The sequence below is a fragment of the Lepidochelys olivacea genome (assembly GCF_965140295.1).
Source record: "Lepidochelys olivacea isolate rLepOli2 genome assembly, chromosome: 8".
NCBI lineage: Eukaryota > Metazoa > Chordata > Testudines > Cheloniidae > Lepidochelys > Lepidochelys olivacea.
The window spans coordinates 98325972-98347246 of record NC_140418.1 but is presented as its reverse complement, the minus strand read 5'-3'; the positions used below and the strand labels follow the sequence as shown (position 1 = coordinate 98347246).

Genomic DNA, 21275 nt, shown 5'->3' with positions numbered 1-21275 from the left:
AGACTAGTCTGTGCTATGTGCGAACTTAGACCCATCAAAAGGAAGGTCCTCAACTGAACTCTGAACACTTTCAGGAATCCAGAGAGCTGGAGCCAGTAGGCTCCTCTCATCACCACCACTGTAGCAAATGAACAAGCAGAAATATCAGTGACGTCACAGCAGGCTTGTAGGGTTGTCCCGGCAAGAAGTTGGCCCTCCACAACAATAGCCTGGAACTGTTCTCTGTGTTGTATTGGTAGCGGGTCAACGAATGAGGTCAGCTTGGTATAGTTCCCATAGTTGTATTTTGCCATCAAGGCCGGACTATTGGCAATTCTAAATTGTAGGCAGACTGAGGAGTAAGACTTTCTCCCGAGTAAATCCAGGCACTTGTGGTCTTTGTCGCAAGGTGTGGATTTAGCATGGTGCTGCCTACCACTACTAAGGAGTTAGGTGAGGGATGGGAAAATAACCCTGATTCCTTTGCTAGGACATAATACTTTTTATCTGCTCTTTTGCATGTAGGCAGAATAGAAGCTGGGGTGTGCCTCACTAGCAGGCAAGGCTATACAGGCCGATGAGGGTGAGTGGAGGAGGTTGAGGAGCTTATGATGAGGCTCTAACGCCTTGAGGCGAATCTGCAATCCTCTTGACCAGGTCCTGTAAAAGTTTAAAATAAACTGCCAGGGTTGGAGGAGGAAGCATGACTGCTTCATCAAGAGATGAAGAGAAGATATTGGCCATAGAGTAGATCCCTTCTCTGGCCCTAGCCTCCTAGAGGGAGTAGATGATGCCTCTCTATGGTGGGTGGCACTTAAAAAATTGTTGGTGATAAGCCACCCATGGGTCCCAATATGGCCAGGGAGGAGGTGCATACGGCATGGGAGTAGGCACCTGGTGGTAAATGTGGGCTATGAACAGTTGCAGCTTCAGCAGAGGCGTCTGGGAAGGGACTTCTCTAGGAGTGAGGAGGAGAGCCCTGAACCGACACCTAGGAGACCGAGGCAAGGTCTTCATCAGAATCCTCTTCCTCAAGTTCACTCAGGAATGGTGGAGCACCAGGAGAGGTCTGAGGTAATAGCTGGTACTGGGCAAAGTTCAGGTAAGCTGGTTGTTCTCGGTACCAACAGCACCTTTGGAGCTCAGAAGCACAGAATCAGGTATGTCAGATAAAGCCAGGTCCTAGGGAAAATGGAACTCCTGCTGTACCGCAAGGGTGATCGGTACTGAGGCTGAAGTCTGAGGTGAGGTAGTCATGGCTGAGGCTGGCTATAGTACCACAGAGACTGGGAGCTCGGAGGGAAGCGCAGTTGCTGACAGTACCGAAGGTCTTGTGTGCTCCAAGGGAGGCATGGTCAGAGCCCAAGTGGGCTTCTTTGGTACCGAGGAAGAGCTCTTCTTGCCACCATGATCTGATAACAGTCCAGATGGTCTCTCTGGGCCCATGGCTTTGCCACCTTGCAGTCTAGCTGTGCCCTGGGTACCTAAGGAATAAGGAGGCTCAACAGTACCTGATTGTGATGCTGGGGTAGCTGAGGAAACTGATGACCTCAGCTTTTTAGAGATGGGTGCTCTAGCTGGCGAATCCAGCGTATGTTCTTTCAAGGGCTTACGAGAGGAGTCCTGTCTTCCTCTTAGATGCCCTGGAACTGTGGGGCTCTGAGGCAGCAGACTTGCGTGGGGACCGACATATGGGGGGGGTGGGGGGTGTCCCTTGGCCTGGGTTGGAGGCCAGATGTAGAGAGCTCTCCATCATGAGAAGGTGGAGCTTTCTCTGTATTTTTTCTGGCTCTTGATTTCAATGCCAGACAAAAGTTGCACTTCTGATGAACATGCAATTCTCAAAGACAACAGATACAGTGTGAGTGTCCGTCATGGACCAGAATTGCTTCCCAGCAAGACAGGCAGCGCTTGAAGCCAGGAGAACCAGGCATTCCCTCTCAGTAAGAAGTAGAAACTACGTAGAGAAAATGAACCTTTTTTTTTAAAGCAAGAAGCTCTCTCACATTTCCTTACTATGCAAAGCTAGCACTAACACTACTACTAACCATCAGTCAGAGAGAAAAACAGAGTTGAGGAAATCACAGCAGGACAACTGCTAAAGCTCCGTCTCAGGCTGAGAAGGAACTGAGGGCGGTTCGCCCCCGCAGTGCTATAACACAATCGAAGGGGGCACAAGAACGACTGACTACCACGCATGCGTGGACCAAATGGACACTGCTATGAGAAATCGCTGCTCAAAATGTGTAGGTAGAATGGAGCAACCATAGAGACACTACTCGAAGAAGAACTTTAACTTATTCCTGAGTATAGCATCATGGTTCTCAATGTATTATATTGTATAGTGACACTGAGGCCAAGTAGGAATGGTGAAATCAACACCAGTGAATTGTGTTTTTCAAATTCATTGTAGGGACATTCAAACTAGAAATATTAGCCTTTTTACAGGAAGCATTCGGTTTAAAAATCCTTTATCCTTGCTTCCAACAAAACAAACTACTGCATTCTTAAGGAAATTCTGTATTCCTCTGAATTCTAGTTTTAAAAAAATCTGTTTGCTAATATTTTAAACAAGAAATTTTTCATCCAAACAAACTTATTCCCTTAATGAAACAGTTAAAATAATCCTACCTGTTTGTTCAGGATACCTTTGCCATCCGTATCAGCTAAATCCCAAATCTAAATTAAAAAAGAATTAAAAAAACATGGTTTATAGTTGTGCCAGCAAAATTGTTGCTAACTGACAAATCCTCATCCTACTTAGACAAGGAATGTAACTCAAGTATAAATCTCTAATCCTAGGACTGCAAATTCTTCATAATAATGACTCATTTATGTTGACAAATGTAAATACTCTTATAATTTTATGCAACTAATAGTTAAATTGAAGAGCAAAGATAAGAGACAATGGAACTTGAATCCATTAGCTAACTAGATTTGTCCAATTGTCAAAAAACACCGAGCAAGCCATCGAAAGAGAGTTAAGGAGTATTTGGCCCAATGCACTTCATTCTTCAACTGTTGCTTGTTTTACATTACTTCAGTAATTTTACTCCACTTTCCACAGAATCTGCTAATCATGCCTAATGATTTCTTATTAAATACACAAAGGAAACAGAATCCAGTAATTTAACCATTAAATCTTTAACGTACCTTTGTACACAAGATATACATTTCAAAGTGGAAAAAAATCCCTTTTGGACACCACACTACTGTAAGGGGTATTGTATGTTTTATTTACATTGCCATAACAAGTTTCCCCCCCAAAAAAAAAAAAAAAAACCAACAATTTTAAGTTTCTGAAGATTAAAAAGTAATTGGGGATCCAAGAATTGCATTCCTTATTCTTTGAAAGAGCAAAACTGAAAATCAAATTCGGGGAGCCCACAAAGCAGTGCAGAGAAACACGTTAAGGTCACGGAGCTCAATATTTTAAAGTAAACGTAAATATAAATTTTTACAATCTGTTACAGTCTACAAATTAAAAGTTTAAACAAACTCAGAGTTCAATTTATTTACTCAATCACATGACAATTTTTAGGCTAGCTGCAAATTTGTCAATAGTTTATAAATCATGGAATTAAGGTCACCACTCTGTCCTCATTTTTCATGTACTATAAAAAATTTTGATCAGTTATAGTTTAAGGAAAAGTCACATTTTATAACTAAAGTACCTGCGCAACTTACCTAATAAAATTCTATAATGTAGGTTTGTATCTAGTATAAAATGCATGTTAGAGTGCCAAATGACCAAAATGTCCTTAGAATATATATTTTCTACCATTTAAAATAAAGTACCTGGGCTCTGTCATTTACTGGTTATATGGTCACAAGTAACATACTACATAGGAAGTGCAGAGCACCCTCAGAGTGCTTAGTACTTTATAGGATCAAACCTTAATCCTCATAGCATAACTTGCACAGTAAGTACAATACTATTTATCCACAGAGGTTGTATCAGTGATTTTAAGGTACTTTGGTTGAGAGGTGCAATATATAAAAGCAAATTGTATATGTGTGTGTGTGTATATATATATAAAAATAAAATGAGATTATGAAATATATATACACTAGTAATTCAATTCTGAAATGAAATTGACAACAGCTATAGGCAGCATAATTAAAGGCGTAATATTACTCATTATACCTTTCCAAGTACTAAGTCTGTCAGCCCAGATTTTTTCAAGAAAGCAGCAGCATCAGAAGCCACTACTCTTCCAGTGTTACCAGAATCAACCTGTAAGAGAGATCATCACAGGTTAGCACTCTGAATTGCTGCAACATACACCTGCCCCATCATTAGGCTACCAGGGAAGAGTGCACATATTTTCTACTCTAAAGTGACTAAGTTCTCTCCAGTGTATTTCCACAGCTTCCTTTCAAAATGAATGCATTTTACATTAGAACTGATGCATTTTAATCTGGGTGCTAAAATGAATCCACTATTTCACTGCCAAGGCCCCAGAGGTTAACATTTTAGGCTAAGTTTATGCACACTTTGTACTTAAGAGTTAATACTAGGGACTTAAATATTATTACATTAGTTTTTATTTATGATCATACATACGTTTTGTAATCTATTTAATATTAACAGACTTACAGAGAAGATCTGAGAAATAACTTATCACGATGCTGCTACTATAGTCTATTAAAACTATATTTTATTTAGAGACAGACAAAAAAAATACTAAACTTCATTCCAGGAATTTAACCACACAACAGATTCAGTTTTATTATATTCAACATAAAAAAAAAAAAAGGGAACAGCCACACAGGAATCAGAATATTTAAAATCAAACAGCTAACATAAAACTTTCATTACATTGAAGATACTCAGAGAATTGAACTCAGCTCTCCTTTAGTTCCAAGTTAGCACCCTAACCACTAGATCACCTTCCTCTCACAGTTTATTTTAAATATAGATTGGAATAATTCTAGTAAGAAATGAAGGAAGATAGTAACATGCATCCAACATGAAATACCTCATTTATTTGTAAGTGTTACAAATAAAAGCTTTAAGGGTGGCATTCAAGAGTTTTCTACCATTGATTATGGTTGTGTTTTAAAGTCTCCAGCAGAAGTTATAGGATTTCAAGTATACATCTGAGCAATACTCAAAAAAGAAATTGTACAGTAGAGATCTTATTTGAGTTAGACCACCACCTGAATCTCTTCTAATGAGTTCTTCCTAATTGTATATTTTCTCCTTCAGTAACTATGCCTCCAAAGTATCTGGCTTCTATGTAGATACAGGAATCTTCAAGAGACAGGTTAAATTTCATTGAGTAGTTCAGAGTTCATTATTAATAAGCCCTGGAAAAGTCTGCAATGGTCAACTGGTCCTTGGCCATCCCAGCTTTTAGAGTTAGCCTTTTCCTCTCCTGGAGGAAACGGAGGTAATTTGCACATCGAGGAAGTCAATGATAATTCTGGCAGCACACTGAGGTACAAGATTGCATTCTTCCACATTTACAGAGAGGTCCCTAGGACAGGATGTCACCTAATCTCCTGAGGGAGCAAAATCTTATAGCCATAAGAACATAAAAATGGCCATACTGGGTCAGACCAAAGGTCCATCCAGCCCAGTATCCTGTCTACCGACAGTGGCCAATGCCAGGTTCCCCAGAGGGAGTGAACCTAACAGGTAATGATCAAGTGATCTCTCTCCTGCCATCCATCTCCATCCTCTGACAGAGGCGAGGGACACCGTTCCTTACCCATCCTGGCCAATAGCCATTAATGGACTTAACCTCCATGAATTTATCCAGTTCTCTTTTAAACCCTGTTATAGTCCTAGCCTTCACAACCTCCTCAGGCAAAGAGTTCAACAGTCTGTGCGCTGAGTGAAGAAGAACTTCCTTTTATTTGTTTTAAACCTGCTACCCTTTAATTTCATTTGGTGGCCCCTAGTTCTTATATTATGGGAAATGTAAATAACTTTTCCTTAGTCACTTTCTCCATACCACTCATGTTTTTATATACCTCTATCATATCCCCCCTTAGTCTCCTCTTTTCCAAGCTGAAAAGTGCTAGCCTCTTTAATCTCTCCTTATATGGGACCCGTTCCAAACCCCTAATCATTTTAGTTGCCCTTTTCTGAACCTTATCTAATGCCTATATCTTTTTTGAGATGAGGGGACCACATCTGTATGCAGTGCTCAAGATGTGGGTGTTCCATGGATTTATATAAGGGCAATAAGATATTCTCCATTGTATTATCTATCCCTTTTTTAAGGATTCCTAAAACCCCATTTGCTTTTTTGACTGCCGCTGCACACTGTGTGGACGTCTTCAGAGAACTATCCACGATGACTCCAAGATCTTTTTCCTGATTAGTTATAGCTAAATTAGCCCCCATCATATTGTATGTACAGTTGGGGTTATTTTTTTCCAATGTAAAGTGACGCACATTTATCCACATTAAATTTCATTTGCCATTTTGTTGCCCAGTCACTTAGTTTGGTGAGATCTTTTTGAAGTTCTTCACAGTCTGCTTTGATACTAAACTGCTCAAGATAGTTAAGACCATCTGAAAACTTTGCCACCTCGCTGTTTACCCCTTTCTCCAGATCATTTATGAATAAGTTGAATAGGACTGGTCCTAGGACTGACACTTGGGCAACACCACTAGTTACCCCTCTCCATTCTGAAAATTTACTATTTATTCCTACCCTTTGTTCCCTGTCTTTTAACCAGTTCTCAATCCACAAAAAGATCTTCCCTCTTATCCCATGACAACTTAATTTACGTAAGAGCCTTTGGTGAGGGACCTTGTCAAAGGCTTTCTGGAAATCTAAGTACACTATGTCCACGAGTTTGTTGACCCCTTCAAAGAACTCTAACAGATTAGTAAGACACGATTTCCCTTACAGAAACCATGTTGACTTCTGCGCAACAATTTACGTTCTTCTATGTGTCTGACAATTTTATTCTTTACTACTGTTTCAACGAATTTGCCTGGTGCTGACGTTAGAATTACCAGTCTGTAATCGCAGGGATTGCCTCTAGAGCCCTTTTTAAATATTGGCATTAAATTAGCTATCTTCCAGTCACTAGGTACAGAAGCTGATTTAAAGGACAGGTTACAAACCATAGTTAATAGTTCCACAATTTCACATTTGAGTTCTTTCAGAACTCTTGGGTGAATGCCATCTGGCCCCAGTGACTTGTTACTGTTAAGTTTCTCAATTAATTCCAAAGCCTCCTCTAGTGACACTTCAGCCTGTGACAATTCCTCAGATTTTCTATCTACAAAAGACATACATCAGATTGTAAACAATCAACTGAAAGCAATGTGCTACTTTGAGTTTCTGTAAAGTAGTAAAGTTTCAAACACATGCAATTATAGATGTTTGGTTACAAACATTCAAGTTGAATAGGTTAATATTTCCTTTTGTTTGGTCTTTGACAAGACAATTATTGATGTTCTTTTGACTGATGTATATTTTTGCGAGGCTGGGCAGACCAAGTGCCAGCTCATGCCAAGGCCCATGGGCCTCACGGAACACTGAAATGCATAGCTGGAAACTATCCTGGTTCACCTGCGTATTAGTATTGTTAAAACTAATATCAGAACTATAGGAATGCGTTTAGACTTTATGTTTGTAGGATTCTCCATGTATTAAATCTTACTTATAATATCTGTACCCCATGTTATAAAGGTAATATTGTAAGTGTTTGCTCTGCAACTATAGAAGTGTTGGCTAAAACTGTAAAACCCAGCAGTCAGGAGAGAAGCATTTCCAAATGTGAAATACTAGCTTGCCACAAGAGATGTCTTCCACTCCCCAACAAAAGAAGGCATATAGACACCAAACAATTGTAGAAACATAAGTGGACAAAAGACATCACTGATTGCTTCCCCACATCCATGAAGAGGACATGTGCAAAAGCACTTATCCAATCATAGCTTGGACACTGCGGGGAGGGGTGGGGGGGTGGAGTGCATAAAAATCCCTGTCAAGGAGAAATTTTTATCATTATGCTGCCTGGAATTTGGAGAGGACAACATTTCCAAGCATAAGCAAGGGATCCCCCAAGCTGCTTATCCCTAAAAGGCATATAGAGCTTCCACATTATAGCAGCTTCTATTATCTTTTGCAACCTACGACTAACTCATTTGTGTGTGTGAGTGCGTGCACCTGCTTTAATCTTGTAAACATTTCTTTTTTTCTAGGTTATCACAGGACTGGCTACAAGTGTTATCTTTGGTAAGAGATCTAAGGTACAACTAACATGCGGTCAGCGACAGATCCTTTGGGACAGAGAGTAACGTGAATATTATTGTGATTTCTGGTGAAAGGGACTCTCTGCTATGAAGGCAGGCTTGCCTGGGTGGCAAGATACACTGGAGAGCCCAAAGAGATTGTCTGATTTAATGTTAAAGCTGTCAGAGTGCTTTAGAGTTCACACTTGTTACTTGGTTGGTGAAATCTAATTATAGAACATACAACCAGTTTGGGGTTTATGCCTCTTTCCTTGACAGTCTGCCTCGAGGTTGGCACTCATGCTCATGAGCTACTGACAGCTCGACAATTTTACCTAGCTATTTTTTATACCAACCAGGTAGAAGTACTGGGAGAACTACAAGAAAGTACAACATTAAGGGGAAAACATTCACTTAATCAAGCTGACTCAGCTAAGTAATGGAAGGTTATGCCATCTTTGAAAATCTTAAAGTAAAGGTATATAAAAAGTTGTTGCACATTTAGCATGATTACTTTAGTTAAGCTAGGCAAAATTTGTATGCACCATCTTCTCAGATATCTGAATCCCCCAGAGGACCACTAAAACATAAAAATTAGTTAAACTCTCAATGGATGGGTGCATACACAATATCATATTTATATGTATACCAAACAGTATGCTGTATAAGCCTCCAAGGATTCTGTAAGGGATCAAATACAGTCTTGTGTTTCACATATAAAGCAGGACAAAAACAACTTCAAAAAACAAAAACAACTTCATGTTCTTTATCATGGATTGTAATGCCCTGAAATTCTGCAGGATTTGACAGCTATTACAAGCATTACAAAGGACAGAGCAAAACAAATATAACTGAGGACACTTGGCCTTCAGCCAATCTTTAAAGACAAAGACTGATCGGGAGCTGTTCAAACAAAATATGAAAATGGAAAATTGAAGAATGGGTGAGTGATGGAATTCAATTCATGTCCCAAATTAAATTTGGCCAATACTTCAAAAGATAATCCCAGAGGCAGAGAGGGCATTTAATAATCCCAAAGTCTTTTTTAATCCATTGTTTAGTTGATCAATTAAGTGTAATGTTAATTGAATATTATGATTTGTAGCTCTCTCTGGAATAAATTGAGAATGGCTAAGGAGAAGTGATGCTAGAGAAAGTTCAATAGTTTGCTTAAACAAAAAAACCCTCTCTAGTATGTTCTTGCTTATATTGGTAAATATCTACGGTCTTTTGTATTTTCTTTTAAAACCAGGAGTACAATTATACTGTCTTGCAAACAGAAATTGGAAAATTCTCCCTGTTCAAGGAAGTAACAGAACATTTGAGGTATTCAGAGCACTAGACACTCCTGAAGACATGAATAGAATTCACTGATAAAAGCTTTGATAAAAATGCCCTGGAGATTTGCCATTTGGCAGGTACCTTGGAGCAGGTTCACCTTAATCTGTTGATATTTCCACTTCTAGTGGTACTTTTTGTTCTCTAGCAAATCAGCAGGATTTTTAGAGTCTGCAAAAAACTATTGTGATTTAGTAAGAGTCTGAAGGTGAATAAAGTTTTTAGCAGAACTTTAAATATCTTCTCACTTTATCATCAGTACTTTTATTTCTTACAATAGTGGGTTCAACAGTCAGGGATTTAGTGGGATGGTACACTTTTGCAAGCTTATGGCTGCCTTTTAAAAAAAAAAGGTATGTTGGGCATATCAGAGAGCTCCTTATAATTTACATGCAACTGTACTGTCAAGCACAGCCCCATTTTATACCCAATGGGTCCAATCTGTAACTTGATCTAGTAGTTTTGGCATCCATTCAGGAAAGTGCTTGTTGGATCAGTGTTTTTCCACTTTTAGGGAAACCCCAGAGTCATATTGAGTCAGCAGTGTCTATTTTTAAATCTTCAACTTTATCCTCTAGGACAGTGACTTTTCGAGGGGCTGCAGACAGGTGGCTGTTATTTGAGCTGATTCTGACACTGCTACATTTTTGTTCCCCAATGTTAGCTTATTCTGAAATCAGCCTTTCCTTTTAATTAGTTGGTCAACAAACAATTGAAGAAACTGAAACACTGAAAACTTACTATCCACTATAGTGGTCACATTTAAGGCAGTTTCCTGTATGATCATGGAGGCTAGATTGCTAGGACTTGCTGCCTTTATTGCTCAGCTGTCTTGACTACCTTCCCTGATTTGCTCTCCTTGTTTCCAAGTTGAGAGTCCTGAGAGCAAGTTTATCAAAGCTGTCTTCAATAATGTTAAAAAGGAATGTTTTAGATTTAGAAAGATACAGGTACATCTGATTTAGTTAGTTAGAATGCAGAAATTAGTACTTGGAATGCGGACCTCAAAAAAAAAAATTCAGCTAGAAGCTCAGAGACATTGCTTAGAAATTATGCTGAATCACATTACTTTACGGATTTAGTTAAAAAAAATTTAATTTCTAAATTTCAAAGTTACATCTCACTAATGGGAGCCATTTGCCCTGAACACCTGTGAGAACAAGTTCAGTGAGGGATTCCCATGCAAGATTCTTAATGTGAATCTCAGAACAGCTGAGGGTTTTACAGATCTGAAGGCATTTTTGGATTCTTCTATCACTAATGCCAAAGTAAACCCCTCAAGGAAGCCAAAATACAGCAAGTACTTATGTCATGAAGTAGCTTTATATAATCATATTTAAGAGAACCCAAATTCAGTAACTCAGACTATGATAAAGAGAAGCTATCCAATTACAATATTATCTTCCATATAGTATTAGTTTCCATTTGGAATGGATTTTCCTGTTCACTATTGTTGAATCTCTATAGATCTGTATTAATGTAATTCATCTTTTGTAAATAATGCTTAAAATATATTTACACAAATTGAAGAGAAAAGTCAGATAACTGTATTTTTAGAGGATACACTGATCAAAGCCAGAATGCAGAAAAGCCTTTTTTAGAAAAAAAAATCCTAAAAATTATTTTAACTGGATTTCAGTCATATATTCTTGAAAAATACCTTAGATCTAGTATTATGAAATTAGGTATCCTCCATACTATTACTGAACCAAGATTAAAGACCATATTCATTTCACAACGCATGCTATATAGGATGAAATCTTTTTTCCTGGAGTTTTCCTTACCACTGTGAGAGTATTAAATGTTTGAGCAAAAGCAAATGATGACCTTCTTTTCAACTCAGCTGGAGTCCTCTCAACTACTGCTACTATGATGTGTAAGGATAAAGGATACTCTATCAGCACCAAATGAAAAAGACAAATGAGAACTTGGGAATTCTAGACATTACTTTAAAAAAAAAAAAAAGCAATGCTCACATAAACCCTCCAAACTAAGTTCAGAAAATAATGACAAATACAACTAAATCTTTCAAGTAAATGCATTCCACCATTATTCTTGGTGATAATGACATAAAAACCTGTTGAACTGAGCAGTAAGCAGGTGTGCCAGCCCAGCAACCTACCTGACAGTGATGTCACATTTGAAGGTTCCCCTTTTATGTCTTTGACTGGCCAGGAAAGCTATGAGTAGGAACTGATGCTCTACCCAACAACATCATGCCAAAGATGTTCCAGTGAAGTTTGAAAGGATATGCCTGGGTGACTCAGCCAGGAATTAGAGGTGTGCGCGCACACTGGAGGTGTGCCCAGCTCACACAATGAATACGGTGTAGTTTGATTTCTTGCTCTGCACATATCTCAAGAATGGGGCAGGGGAGGAGAGGGTGGAATCTGCAGCAACTCTTCCACATTTGGCAAAAGACTAACAATATTCAGGCTCTTAATGTATGCTCCTCTGGCTCCATCTGAAGAGCTGTCTCTGAAGTCCAGGACACTAGGCAAAATTTCAGTTCATGCTTCTGAACATGTGACAAATCATTAAGAAAATCAGCATTATCCATGAGCTTACAAATAAAGCATTCCATCTTGATTTCATTTAATAGCACAATCTTCGTAAATTAGCTGACTGTCCTGGAGCAAGTCTGTCTGTCAGGTTATTCAGGACAGCCTACGCTTAAGAACTGGGAAGAGAGAATAATCATGTGGTTTGCATCTGGCCTCAGATGTAATTTGTCCCCACTTCAGAGGGAGATCCATTCAAGCATGTCCACCTGATCTCCAAGCCCCAGGATTAAAACTAGGAAACCCACCACTTCTCAGATTCTTGCCTGAGCTGTTGTGGGGCTTGGTGGTAAAATCAACCTAAGTTTTGCACATCAATGTAACACATGCAGACAATGGCTCTTGTCTTGCTCAGGATCTCATGTCTTCCATGACACTGGATTCTTGCAAGGAACATCAAATTCTCTTTAGTATTGGATTTGTCCCTCATTTGTCCATTGGATTTGTCCCTCAACACAGGACTGACAAGGGGAGCATGACTCAATTATGACAAAGATGTGAGCGTTGTCTCCTTAAAGTTGACGTCAGGGTCCATCCTTGCTCCTGTCAATCTGGTGGACCTCTTCTCCTTTAATGGCCAACGTCTGACTACTGGATCCAAAATACAGAGTCTGGGGGGAAAGTAAAGTAGTGGAGACCTTCCCCCAACCCTGGGGCTGCGGGGAAGAAGGCAGGGGGCAGAAAATATAGAAAGCTGCCCCTTTCCAGCTGATAAGGGGACTTCATTTGAAATTTATGAGACTAATACTAATCAGAGGCTAAAAGAAGAGACTGAGCCCCTAAGCAGGGTCCAAAGAGCACCTTAGTAGGAATCAATCAGCTCTCGCCCTCCTTTGAGCAGCTGAAGCATATTCAGGACTGAGTTTCTTAATAGGAGGTCTGTAGTAGTTCTGCCAGATGATGGCAACAATTTATCTTACCCTCTAATGCACTCATATCAAAACAATTAAATAAATCAAAATTGTCCCCATTTTTAAAAGCCATCAACTGGGCAGTTGATAACCCAATTTCATTTCAGGTTGATTTGAAGGGACATATCCCAGGTGAAGAGGAAAAAATGTGTTAGCCTGCTGATGATGTGTTCCTCTATTTACCGGAAATTCTATTGAACTGTAACATTTAACGAGTTCAACCTAGAGTTTACTTAGGCTATGTCAGCGCAGCTACACCACTGGAGCTCTTCAGTGCAGACACTGCTTACACCGACATGAGGGATTCACCCATCCATGTAGGTACTCTACCTCCCGGAGAGGCCATAGGTAGGTTGATAGAAGAATTCTTCCATGGACCTAGCACTGTCTACATCAGGGGTTAGCTCGGTATAGCTATGTTTCTCAGGGGTATGGATTTTTCACATTCCCCACACGCGTAGCTACACCAATGTAAAATCACTGAGGGTACTACCAAAAAAAAAAAAAAATCAATCAGTCAGGTTAGGATCTGGGCCCTTAAGTGTGGATCTGCCCCATGAACTTTACCATTTTAACAAAGTATTTTAAGGCTGCAGTGATTTTCCTTGACAGTCCATGAAGAAATTACACAATACTGAACCCACCCTCCACAGTCTGACAAAAATATTCAATCTTCATCTTTAACAGGACTATGGCAAAAAGAGAAGTTTTTAAACTGAATCAGAAATTTAGAGCAAGAGAATAAAAACTCCTACCTGTCGATAGTACTTCTCATACACAGGATTTGCACTGGATAGCTATGAAGAAAGATACAGAAAATTATATGATTAATATGCATAATTGTATCCATTTAATTCACTTTATATGATCAAGTTGCATAATTTAACATGGAAAACTAGACATTTTATACATGTCAAACTGGCTTTTTCTGTCAACTTATAAGATAGTTTACACTGTTGATGTAGCTGTCTTGGTCTCAGAATACAAAGCAGAGAAGTCAGATGTGCTATGAATCACTTTATGGTTTGCAGACTGAATTCCTTAACAACATTCTCTTTAAAAGTTCTTGATATTAAATGCTAGTGGCTTTCACTTTCCGAACTGTCTGCATTAATAAGTAACCCCACTTGGAAGTTATTTAAATATTATTCTCATGTCAGTAACACAGACACCAGCTCCACGCTAGATGAGAGACACAGAGTACATAGGCAAAAAGAAAAGGAGTACTTGTGGCACCTTAGAGACTAACCAATTTATTTGAGCATAAACATCCGACAAAGTGAGCTGTAGCTCACGAAAGCTTATGCTCAAATAAATTGGTTAGTCTCTAAGGTGCCACAAGTACTCCTTTTCTTTTTGCGAATACAGACTAACACTGCTGTTACTCTGAAACCTGTCAGAGTACATAGTGACGCATTTAAACTGCGCAACCCTCAGAACTGCAGGATACCCCAACAGAAATCTATCCCAGTACACAAGTTAGTACAGCACCACTGTGCGTATAATTTACACACTTCTGACACAGGCAGGGTTTTACAGTGGGTATGCTCCACCTGTGCTAGGCTGGCCTGAGCGAACTCCACAATGAAGACAAACTATAAAATGATATTCTAAGAACATAAGTGTGGCCATACTCGGTCAGACCAAAGGTCCATCCAGCCCAGTATCCTGTCTACTGACAGTGACCAATGCCAGGTGCCCCAGAGGGAGTGAACCTAACAGGTAATGATCTAGTGATCTCTCTCCTACCATCCATTTCCACCCTCTGACAAACAGAGGCTAGGGACACCGTTCCTTACCCATCCTGGCTAACAGCCATTAATGGACTTAATCTCCATGAAACTATCCAGAATTTATCCAGTTCTCTTTTTTCTCTCAGAGAAAGGCCTTCAATTCACCTCCCCTACTTGACCAAGAAAGTCTGAGTTGTGTGACTTTTGGTTCTGGGGCAAAGCAAATCTCTTTTTCTGTGTGTTGTCTGAAACATGTTGGGGAGGCAGGAGAGGGCTATTATGTTTTGGGGACTGCCCTCCCTTTATCCTGAAGAAAGGAGCAAAACTGTAGGTTTTATTAGATGTTTATGCCCTGAAAGGTATGTCTAAACAGCAACTAGGTACCTGCAGCTGTGCGGTGCCAGCTGACTCTGGCTCAAGGGACTTGGGCTGTGGGGCTGTTTCATTGTTGTGTAGACTTCCAGGCTCAGGCTGCAGCCCAGCTCTGGGACCCTCCCACCTCCCAGGGTCCTAGAGTCTAGGCTTCAGCCCAAGCCCAAAAGTCTACACAGCAGTAAAACAGCCCCGCAGCATGAGCCTGCAAGCCCAATTTGGTTGGCATTGGTCAGCAGCTAGACACCTGCAGCTCTGTAGACATACCCTAAGACATGCTGATCGAGCACATTTTTGTAAGGTGTACGACTAGTATTATCAACAAAGGGATAATGGGTTATATTTGCTACCCCTAACTGGGCGTGCCGATTACACTGTGAATCTAGCACCTACACAAATCAGTAAGAAAGCAAAAAGCCATTTCCTCTGAACACAAACCATAAATACTATTCATTCCATGTACAATGCTGATCTTGCAACCTCAAATACGTGCTTATGAGAGTTAAGACTTGACCCAAATATTGTATAATTATAGCATTTATTTCTAATTTCAGATTTAAAAGTCTTGTAAACTTGCATACAAACTGGACACTGGCAAAAATACATAAGCAATTGTAGGAAATATTTTACTATAGTATATTACAAGATGGGTATTATAGGTTTAAATCTATTTCTCTTGTAATAACACTTCATACTGTAGCCTCTTTGGCCCAGTGGTTAGCCAATATTTGGGGCCTTGCTGGGTTGTTTCCATTGGAAGGAGAAATTGATTAAAAGAGTAAAGAATTTATTTGGTGCACTGCTGTTTATTGGTGAAGAACATATGCAAAGTCCACTTTTCCTGACCACAGTAGAAACAGATGACTGGACAAAGTTTCCTTGTTCAGAAATCCAACTACTGGGGACCACCTATGCTATCCCAAAAAGTGAGGCTCAGGAATCAAAACAAATAGAAGTAGACAACTGGAGAACATTGTATCAATAAAAACGATTGAGTTACTAAGCAAACTATTTGGGAAGTACAGTAACTCCCCACTTAACGTCCTATCGCTTAACGTTGTTTCTATCTTATGTCCCTGCTCCATTATAGAACATGCTCGTTCAAAAGTTATGCAATACTCCGCTGTAAAGTTGTTTGGCTGCCTGCTTTGTCCACAGCTGGCAGCCCCCCTATCAGCTGGTAGACCCTGTGGATCAGCACCTTCCCCCTGCTCCCCCCGCCTCCTGCCCACAGCAGTCCGCTGGTTTGCGGCGTTCAGGAGGGAGGAGCGAGGACTCGGCGTGCAGGCTCCCCCCCACCTCCCCTGCCTCCTGAACGCCACAAACCAGCTGATCGCCACAGGCAGGAGAGGGAGGGGAAAGGAGCAAGGATGTGGTGGCATGCAGAGTAAAGGGAGAGGAGGTAGAAAGAGGGGGAGAAGAGGTGGGTTAAGGGTGGGGGTTTGGGGGAAGGGCTGGAGTGGGCGGGCCAAGAGTTGAGCCCCCTAACCCCGGAAAAGCTGATGCCTGTGCTTGCAAGAACAGCAAGAGGAGCAGCAGGACAATCCACTCTCTAACTCCACCACCTCAACCAAGCTTCATACTCAGCAATGACGACTGTAGTATTAAATTGTTTCTTTAAAATTGTTTAAAACTTATACCTGTATTAAATTGCTCGTTTAAAATTGATTAACGTGTGTAACACGCCTTTTGTCTGGCAAAAAAAAAAAATTCCCTGGAACCTAACCCCCCGCCCTTTACATTAATTCTTATGGGAAAATTGGATTCGCTTAACATCGTTTCACTTAAAGTTGTATTTTTCAGGAATATAACTACAACGTTAAGTGAGGAGTTACTGTATTAACATTTGAATATTTGTTTTCTTTTCCATAACCCAACTATTTGTAGCAGGAGTTGAATTCAGACCACTGGGTTTGGACTGAAGGTGTTTGCAGCAATAGCCAGAGTTGTCACGCAGTATCACACTACCTCAGATCTTTTTATGGCCAGGTTCCCCATTAGGATTTAAGTGAAACTGACTCAAGGAATCTAAAACTGACTTAGGGAATGTAAGACAACACATACAGGAGAATGTTGCTACACTGACTTCTTTAAGGAATGTTTTTAGAACATTGGTGTTAGATCATTGATGTTATTTACTATGAATTTCCTTTCCCACTTAATCTGCTACCAAATATCTAAAAAGGGGCACCATGTTCAAGCAATTTATAAACTGTTTGTTAATTCTATCGGCTTAATGAAAGCTTGCCTAGTTTACTTCTGAACTAATGCTCAGAGAACTTCACTGCTGTGAGATTTGACAATGTTTACAGAAGTGTATTATTTTTATTACTGTAGCATCTAGGAGCCCTAGTCATAGACCAAGACGCCGCTGTTACATGCTGTACAAAACACAGTCCCCGCCTCAGGGGAATTACAATGCAAGTACAAAACAACAAACAGATGGATACGGATAGATGGGGAGTACAGGTAAACAATGAGACAATATTGGTCAGCATGACAGGCGGGTAGAGTGGTTAGTATTTATGTTAATAGAGAATATAGTAATGTGAAAAGTTTTCACTATTCCACACTGATCACAGCTAAATTGGATCTTTCTTGCTAACTGCAGCTAAAAAATGTGGTGTTATATTTGTATTCCATATACAATGTTTTCTAGTCTAGTCAAGTTTCAAACAGACTGCTTAAAATGTTGCCTGTAAAGATTTTAAATACCCCATTGTCAGAATGAGTAAGCCTAAAATCTGGGTGGCTACATTTGTGTTGCTTCAAGTAAACACTTTATAATACAGAGACATCCCTCTTAAACATCTTACTATCTCATTTGGGTCAAACCCACAGGAACCCTAAAATAGTTTGCAAATACAGCCAAATTAAAATTACAAACAAAATTCTGGAACAAAACTAGCTAATGAGTGCAAAGAAATAAAAGCCACAAAACTGAAAGTGTTTTAAAGCATCAAGTCTACATTTGCCTTTCCTGTCCCATCTTCCCTTTCCCTCCCCCAAGAGAGGGATCATTAATCTGCCATCTAGATGCACTACAAAACAAAGTCATACTTCTGTTCAGCAAAACACTATTCCAGCCAAACCTATCACTGTTAGTCTTGGACAGGAAACACATGCATGTTCAGGTCCTGGAACTACAAATACTTTACAAATTCAAAATAAACTTTTTATTCAACACTCATAGTACAAGCCAACAAAAATTCTCTCTAGATATCCGATTTTGGGGCTCATTTTCATTATAACATCAGTACAACCACAGTACAATGAAATTTCCCGTGAAAGTGGATAGTTTGGAAGACAGTTTCATTTTACTGGCAACAGACTTCATAGTTTTCCCATAAAGGAATACTGAGAATAAAGGTGAGTTACAGAAGATGACCTGAGTAACTTTTTCCTTACATCAATATATTATAAGAGTATTTTGAATTCTTGAGTGCCAGTTAGGAATTTTGACGGGTAACACTTCTTCACATAACTGGAATTTGCACATACAGTTGCAGAGTACAAATTGTGGACTCATTTTCAGTGTGAATAGTCAGATTCCACTGCCCATAAAAAAATTAAAATACACCATTGTAAATTCCATTAAAAATTAATTACTTTAACATTAACATCTGTTCCAGTAATTACCCTGCAAAGATTACAGTTTGTGTTGAGAATGTCTGGCCCTTACAGAGTCCTAACCTAGGAAATGAAGGCCAGCTTTATAGCCATCTGTCTCTTTGTCTTTCTGGCTTCAGTCAATCAGCCCATTATATCCTTTCATGTTTTTAATCCATCACTATCACCCCCACTATTACATAGGGATGTATTTTAAGTCATTAAAACAGTTTTTCCCCTTTAGCCTCTGTCTAACAGGAAGCAAAGAAACACCAACCCCATCTACCCATGAAAAAAGAAAAGAAAAGAAACGAAACAAGCTAATATTTTGCAGTTTTCTCCATCTATCTCAATGTGAGACTGAAATACTATATTCTGCCTCCACGTGAAGGCATGCGAGATTAATATTAGTACTTCCAGACCCACATCATTCCAAGATTGCATAATCTAGAAATGAGCAAACACTGCTTACTTTTGCCAGTGCTGAAAGAGACCCAGAACACTAAAGTAGTATTCCCTAAAGAACAGTGAGAGTGCCAGCTCTCCATTTATATGACGTAGGGGAAAAGTGGAAGAAAGAACCAGTTCTGCAGTCAGATTCTCTGTCCTTTCCATTGGGCTCCATATTAAGCTTCAGGAAAGGGGCCTGATATACTAGTCTTCTGAATTAACCTCTCAGTGGCTCTCCCCCTTGAGATATCTTTTCCACAGTGGTGGATTGTTCACACATAGTGATGCACTGATTAATTAGGCTCAATACAAGTGAAGGACACATGAAAACTGAGGAATCTTCACACAAAATTAACTGCAAGTCCAAAAAAATCAGTTTTAAAAAGTGTTTACACTCTATTGGGCTTCTCTAGTACAACTCTGTACAGGTTTATAGAATTGAGAGGGGGAAAAAAACACTAGGTCAGCCCCTCTCTCTCCTTGGCAATGTAGGACAGTTCTCTATTCTACTGTTTTGCACTGTAGTTTGAAGCGTTTAAAGAGAAAAGGTTTCCCACCACTTCCCTTACCATAGCCAAGTACAGCTCAGCTTCAGGATGTTTTTCTTGATTTTCAGCCTAAAATTTTCCCTTCCTAATTTCATCCTATTAAGCCTAGTTAGACCCCCCTTTTTATAATGCTACATAATTCCACTTTGCCTGCAACTCTTATAATATTCAAGTATTTGTACAGGGTTCTTCAGACTTTAGGTGCTTGTAAGATATTTACAAATATTTAAATGTCTGGCTTGGATAAAGTCTGGAGAACACTGTACGAATATCTGAAGGATTGTCTTTTATTGCTGTCATATGATAGACAACACATGTCTAGTTTGGTGTCCACTATCCTCTCAGAGACCTTGTCTACATCAGAAAAAAAAAAAAATTGTTGTTTTTTTGCATCAGTGAAGCCCTATCAGTGGTAGCAACAGGGGAACAGTATTGTAGACTGGGTAGGCCATTTTCCCCACCCTCAAGATGTTCTTTAGTCCTGTGTAGGCTTAGGGAAAGGCAGCTTAATATTTTTGCTTTCCATTTTTCTTGTTCCCTTCATACATGTTTTTCTTCAATTAATTTTTCCTAAAAATATATTCACTTGCATTTTCCTAATCAGTCATTTTATTGATTTTTGCCCATTTCTCTAATTTTTATGCTACATACAAAAGGTTAAAAAAAGTTACAGTGGAATCCTCTTATAGGCCAGAGGTAATTCTCAACACCAAACCAATCCAGAAAATTTTATTCAAAGCAAAGATTCACTATAACCTTAACAATGTCAATATACAGTGCATTTAAAAGATTTGAAACTTTCATTCTACTTCACTGTAACTCAACTGTACACCTACAGAACAGTACACTAGAGCATTTCTGCAACTGAATTTAGACAGTGTAATGACATTCTTCATCTCTTTTACACAAGGTAACCATGTTTTGATTTCTTGTTATGCAATCCCCCATACATACCACCACGATAATCAATGCTGGACTATAAAGCCCACCTAAAATGAAAAAGTGGACTAAATGTTACTTAATATTGAGCAGTTCTAAAGTTTTCAATATTGTTTTCAGGGATTAAAGTAAGGGGTGTGTTGGCGAGCACAGCTCCTGCTCACTAAAAGCAGAGACACCGCTCCCTCTCCTCTTTGGCTGATTCAGCAACTTGCTTTCCTGTCTGTAGCTCACGAAAGCTCATGCTCAAATAAATTGGTTAGTCTCTAAGGTGCCACAAGTACTCCTTTTCTTTTTGCAATCTACTTTAAGTGGCTATTTTACCTTTTAATGGCGGGGGGGGAGGGGAGGAACCTTAGAGATTTGCAGTTTTCCACAGTGGACACAGAGCACTTGCACTGAGACACACACTGATAAGGTTCTCCCTTACTCTTGCCAAAATGACACAGTCTTAATGCCAGACAGTAAAGCAAAATTCTGAATTTTGTCATTTTGCAGATTTATTGGGTATATGAGAGACATGGCTGAGAGTTATACAGAAAAAGTAAGTTGATTGGTTAGCTGTACCTCAGGTGCATGTTACCACATACCTAGTTCGTTGAAATATACTAACATGAAATCTACTGCTT

At 39.5% G+C, this 21275-nt stretch overlaps 1 protein-coding gene across 3 annotated transcripts in view; it reads right to left on the bottom strand.

Annotated features, from left to right (window-relative positions):
• The window catches only part of EPS15 (epidermal growth factor receptor pathway substrate 15), a 108688-nt gene that overhangs the window by 84039 nt on the left and 3374 nt on the right, over window positions 1-21275 (bottom strand). For all 3 annotated transcript variants that reach the window (XM_084636329.1, XM_084636327.1, XM_084636328.1), the window contains exons 2-4: window positions 13751-13792; window positions 4127-4216; window positions 2611-2658 (exon numbers count right to left, since the gene is read on the bottom strand). In XM_084636329.1, the coding sequence (XP_084492455.1) occupies window positions 2611-2658; window positions 4127-4216; window positions 13751-13792 (180 nt within the window). The remainder of the gene's footprint in view (window positions 1-2610; window positions 2659-4126; window positions 4217-13750; window positions 13793-21275) is intronic.